Here is a 6433-nt window from a genome sequence, read left to right as displayed (position 1 = left end):
CACCTTCCACCTTGGTCCATACACAGGGGAAATTATATGACCTAAAATGTCATTAAGATCAATGTGATATCAAGCGCGGTTTTTACCTGCTGCCAAAGCCTGCAGTGGAATCTGTCAGGGAGTCAGTAGTTTCTCTCTGCGTGTGCAGGGCCCTGGGTGTCAAGTGGAGACAGCAATCACAGTTTAAAAGCGTATGTCAGCATATGGTTACCTGTCTAACAACAAAGGGCTGTCCCAAGCTGCTTTTCTTCAATGTTTGATATGAAAAATTCAATAATGGAAAATCAAAACCATGTAACGACATTACAAGATGTACCATCCAGGCATAACTCTGACCATCAAGATGAATGTTGTTTTTTGAGTTGTGAGTCATTTATTACTGAATTTACATTTAAACTGAGTTCTGATCAGTTTCAGGCCCCATCTTGAAGGCAGAGAGAAAATCTTTAGCTTCAAAGTTAATTTCCTGCAATTCTATACATTTTGCCATGGGGCGCAGATAAAATAATGCATTTTTAAAGCAAGTTTTCTGCAATTCTATACATTTTGCCATGGGGCGCAGATAAAATAATGCACTTTTAAAGCAAGTTTTCTGCAATTCTATACATTTTGCCATGGGGCGCAGATAAAATAATGCACTTTTAAAGCAAGTTTTCTGCAATTCTATACATTTTGCCATGGGGCGCAGATAAAATAATGCACTTTTAAAGCAAGTTTTCTGCAATTCTATACATTTTGCCATGGGGCGCAGATAAAATAATGCACTTTTAAAGCAAGTTTTCTGCAATTCTATACATTTTGCCATGGGGCGCAGATAAAATAATGCACTTTTAAAGCAAGTTTTCTGCAATTCTATACATTTTGCCATGGGGTGCAGATAAAATAATGCACTTTTAAAGCAAGTTTTCTGCAATTCTATACATTTTGCCATGGGGTGCAGATAAAATAATGCACTTTTAAAGCAAGTTTTCTGCAATTCTATACATTTTGCCATGGGGCGCAGATAAAATAATGCACTTTTAAAGCACGTTTTCTGCTATTCTATAAATTTTGCCATGGGGCGCAGATACAATAATGCACTTTTAAAGCACGTTTTCTGCAATTCTATAAATTTTGCCATGGGACGCAGATAAAATAATGCACTTTTAAAGCAAGTTTTCTGCAATTCTATACATTTTGCCATGGGGCGCAGATAAAATAATGCACTTTTAAAGCAAGTTTTCTGCAATTCTATACATTTTGCCATGGGACGCAGATAAAATAATGCACTTTTAAAGCAAGTTTTCTGCAATTCTATACATTTTGCTATGGGGTGGAGAGATGCATGTACCCCTCCAGTTGCCCATCCCTGATATAGAGAGATGTCTTGTTTACAGTCACACAGAGGCGGAAGACGGAAACTAACCCTAACTTTTCTTTTATCTTATTTTTCAGATTACGTGGAGCTGGCATCTCAATCAGAACACCCTGTTGAATACACCTGTCTCAATGTTCTACAGAAATAAGGAGACCGTGGCTGGATCTTCAGGCTGGTTGTGGCATCGCCCCAGTCCCATCGCACTGAGCCAGGCTGAGGAACAGAGGATTGCCCTGGCAAAGGGACAGTGATGGAGGTGCCACTGGTTAACTTTGAGAACATGGATGATATCGGCATCAACATGGGCGTCCCCGGTGACTCGGGGTACCCCACTTCACCCACTTCAGAGGCAGCGCCTGACCAGAACCCTGTCACCAATCGTGTGACGTCACCAAATCCGTCACAGCACCGTGGGCACCAGACCAGGCCAGAGGGGTTTTCTCCCTCTACAACGCCTATACTGACTACTAAAGGCCCGTCTAGCTGCAACAGTCTACTTTCCAACTTCAAACTCTTGATGAACAGTGAAGGCTCGCCGACCGACAGTGTCTTCAGTAAGCTGGTTCAGGAGTGCTGTGACAACGAAGAAGACCTGTTTGGGGAGAAACTGGGAGTGGAGGACGGGGATCAGAAAGTGGTCATCAATATTTCAGGCATGATGTTCGAGACACAACTCAAAACTTTATCGCAGTTTCCAGACTCCCTGCTAGGAGACCCCATGAAAAGGATGGAATACTTTGACCCGATGAAGAACGAGTACTTTTTCGACCGGAACCGTCCCAGCTTCGATGGGATCTTGTACTTCTATCAGTCTGGGGGCAAAGTCCGAAGACCGGCCAACGTCCCCTTAGAGATTTTCGCAAGAGAGATCGTTTTCTACGAGCTAGGAAGAGAAGCTATGGAACAGTTCCGTGAAATTGAGGGGTTCATAACAGAACCCGAGCCGCTGTTGCCCACCAACGAGGTCCATAAGCAGTTCTGGCTCCTGTTTGAGTATCCGGAGAGCTCCAGTGCAGCTAGGTCAGTGGCCCTGGTGTCTGTCTTCGTCATCATCATCTCCATCTTCATCTTCTGCCTGGAGACTCTGCCAGAGTTCCGTGACGACGTAGACTTTATCACCACCTTTTCCCTTGGTGTCAATGGAACCCAGGAGGGTCCTCTTATAGTCCAAAAAGACTTATTTGCCTATTTCACAGACCCATTTTTCATTGTGGAAACCATCTGCATAATTTGGTTCTGCTTTGAGCTTGGTGTACGCTTTGTGGTCTGCCCCAGCAAAAGTGACTTCTTCCACAACATTATGAACACCATTGACATTGTCTCTATAATACCCTATTTCGTAACCATGGCTACAGAGCTGTACACCACGCCAGATGAAGACATCAACTCCAGCCAGAACATGTCACTGGCCATCTTACGCATCATCCGTCTAGTGCGAGTCTTCCGGATCTTCAAGCTATCGCGACACTCCAAGGGGCTTCAAATCCTGGGCCAGACCCTGAAGGCTAGTATGAGGGAGCTGGGTCTGCTGATCTTCTTCCTCTTTATTGGAGTCATACTGTTCTCCAGTGCCATCTACTTTGCTGAGGTGGACGAGCCCCACACACAGTTTGTCAGTATCCCTGACGGGTTCTGGTGGGCTGTGGTGACAATGACCACTGTGGGATACGGGGACATGTGTCCTACTACTTTGGGAGGCAAAATGGTGGGGACTCTCTGCGCCATTTCCGGCGTGTTGACCATTGCCTTACCCGTCCCTGTTATCGTCTCCAACTTTAACTATTTCTACCACCGGGAGACAGAGCAAGCAGAGAAACAAGTGATTGACGATGCGGCAGAAGCAGCTCAGAAATTAACCGACGCTAACAAGTATGAGTATGGTAGCACACCCTCTGTTGACATTAACACAATCAACGGTAGCTTGCAGAATGACAAGAATGGCATGTAATGTGTTTATCATTTAAGTGATTATATCCAAGGACATGACAAACTAAGAAATCTAACATATACCAAAATACACTGATATTATTTTTTTCTCAGAATTTTATACTCTATTCATTGCAGCGTTGGTGCACGTAGTAGGCTATACTATACATCTCTTTCACAATATTCAAAATAAGGAAGTAATATTAGTTATCAGCCTGACTGATCAGCCTGACTGAATGTGTCAAAGTGCAATTCAGAAGATATAAACACAGTTACAGCCATTTTACATTTACATGCTCTGGACAGACCTTGACTATATAGTAGGATTATAAGCGTTTTAATCCTAAACAGTTGTATTTGGCAACGTGTTGCCTTTCAAATCAAATTACAAATAATCAAAAATATTAATTACACTTTGTCAAAGAAGAAATGCCCTTGGATCAGGGCTCATGTTACAACTTGTTTTCATGGTATGCTTTGCCACATTCATCAGCCTGCCATATTCAGCAGTCTGTATATAGATCTTGGCATGATCTCCAAGGACTTCCTGTACGAGCACTTCTGGAAGGAGACATGGGGACACCAGTGAGTGCACAATATGCTGTCAGCAAATCCATCAGTTGTGGACACTGCAGTAGTTTTATCACACCATCTATCTAATAATGCAGAAGTTTATCACACCATCTATCTAATACTAACTACATACTTTAGCACGTTAGCTACATTGCTTATGACTTCAATCTTGCATGCATGAAATAGACAACTAAGCACAAGGTTAGGGACTAATTGTATGCCTCACAGTAGTGTAAGAAAAAAAAATTAAGTAATGGCATGCAATGATATCGGGTCAAAATGTTGAAATATGTAGACCTAACCCTAACCCTAACCTATATACACTTTCATCTTAACCTTTGTACGTATTTCAGGAAAATAATCCCACCCAACTGTTACTTCCATGCACAAAAAAGGAACAGTAGTTGCATGTTAAACTCACACAATGTATTACATCATTTGGAAATGTGACGATTTGCGCAATAGCATCAAGAACACGTTGATTGAGAGAAAGCAATCAAAAGAGGAAAGGACAATGTCTCACACCTCTTTGCACCCTTGTTGATTGAAGCGTCATTTCAACCTTTTGCTGTCGGTGGCTTTGCAGGGTGTACAGTAATGTGCCGAAACAATGAAACACTGGTATCATGTATCAATGCATGTACAGTACCAGTCAAAAGTTTGGACACACCTACTCATTCAAGGGTTTTTCTTTATTTTTGCTATTTTCTACATTGTAGAATAATAGTGAAGACATAAAAAATATGAAATATCACATATGGAATAATGTAGTAAACAAAAAAGTGTTAAACAAATGAAAATATATTTTATATTTGAGATTCTTCAAATAGCCACCCTTTGCCTTGATGACAGCTTTGCACACTCTTGGCGTTCTCTCAACCAGCTTCACCTGGAATGCTTTTCCAACAGTCTTGAAGGAGTTCCCACATATGCTGAGCACTTGTTGGCTGCTTTTCCTTCACTCTGCAGTCCAACTCATCCCAAACCATCTCAATTGGGTTGAGGTCAGGTGATTGTGGAGGCCAGGTCATCTGATGCAGCACTCCATCACTCTCCTTCTGGACAAATAGCCCTTACACAGCCTGGAGGTGTGTTGGGTCATTGTCCTGTTGAAAAACAAATGATAGTCCCACTATGCACAAACCAGATGGGATGGCGTATCGCTGCAGAATGCTGTGGTAGCCATGCTGGTTAAGTGTGCCTTAAATTCTAAATAAATCACAGACAGTGTCACCAGAAAAGCACCCCCACACCATCACACCTCCTCCTCCATGCTTCATGGCGGGAACCACACATGCGGAGATCATCCGTTCACCTTCTCTGCGTCTCACAAAGACACAGCGGTTGGAACCAAAAATCTCAAATTTGGACTCATCAGACCACAGGACAGATATCCACCAGTCTAATGTCCATTGCTCGTGTTTCTTGGCCCAAGCAAGTCTCTTCTTATTATTGGTGTCCTTTATTAATGGTTTCTTTGCAGAAATTTGACCATGAAGGTCTGATTCACACAGTCTCCTCTGAATAGTTGATGTTGAGATGTGTCTGTTACTTGAACTCTGTGAAGCATTTATTTGGTCAGCAATTCCTGAGGCTTGTAACCCTAATGAACTTATCCGCTGCAGCAGAGGTAACTCTGGGTCTTCCATTCCTGTGGCGGTCCTCATGAGAGCCAGTTTCATCATAATAGCGCTTGATGGTTTCTGCGACTGCAATTAAAGAAACTTTAAAAGTTCTTGACATTTTCCGGATTGACCTTTATGTCTTCAAGTAATGATGGGCTGTCATTTCTCTTTGCTTATTTGAGCTGTTCTTGCCATAATATGGACTTGGTCTTTTACCAAATAGGGCTATCTTCTGTATACAACCCCTACCTTGTCACAACACAACTGATTGGCTCAAACACATTAAGAAAGAAAGAAATTCCACAAATTAACTTTGAACAAGGCCCACCTGTTAATTGAAATGCATTCCAGGTGACTACCTCATGAATCTGGTTGAGAGAACGCCAAGAGTGTGCAAAGCTGTCATCAAGGCAAAGGGTGGCTACTTTGAAGAATCTCAAATATAAAATGTATTTTGATTTGTTTAACACTTTTTTGGTTACTACATGATTCCATATGTGTTATTTCATAGTTTTGATGTCTTCACCATTATTCTACAATGTAGAAAATAGTAAAAATAAAGAAAAACTCTGGAATGAGTGGGTGTGTCCAAACTTCTGACTGGTACCGTAGGTGCGATAGTTCTAGTGACTTTCTCTGACATTTCTCTAATACTGTAGTTCTCTTCATTCCTTACCATGTATTTGATATGGACAGGGAATAACTCAATTAGATTTAGGAATGGGATTTTTAAAATATGTTTCTATGATATGTATTTATGGCATTGGCAACCCATATGCATGCTACACTTCAAACTTGAACATTTATATCATCAGCAGTTACACGAACACTGACCATGCAGAAATGGCATTGGATATATTGAGTTGCTCAACACTGCAATGGACATATTTTTAGTGAGATATGATTACATATTCCAGTATGGTATTGGTCTCTGTTATGAACCATAGTATTG

At 41.6% G+C, this 6433-nt stretch overlaps 1 protein-coding gene across 1 annotated transcript; it reads left to right on the top strand.

The window, feature by feature from the left end:
- Positions 1–1607: 1607 nt before the first annotated feature.
- LOC311138485 (potassium voltage-gated channel subfamily A member 10-like) lies at positions 1608–3305 on the top strand (the record flags this gene model as incomplete). Its single annotated transcript, XM_084173180.1, has 1 exon — positions 1608–3305. One exon carries the CDS (start codon positions 1608–1610, stop codon positions 3303–3305), a length of 1698 nt encoding a protein of 565 aa, XP_084029306.1.
- Positions 3306–6433: the final 3128 nt, after the last annotated feature.

Source organism: Coregonus lavaretus (assembly GCF_964263955.1).
Source record: "Coregonus lavaretus genome assembly, chromosome: 12".
Classification (NCBI taxonomy): domain Eukaryota; kingdom Metazoa; phylum Chordata; class Actinopteri; order Salmoniformes; family Salmonidae; genus Coregonus; species Coregonus lavaretus.
This window is presented reverse-complemented; position numbering and strand designations above follow the sequence as displayed.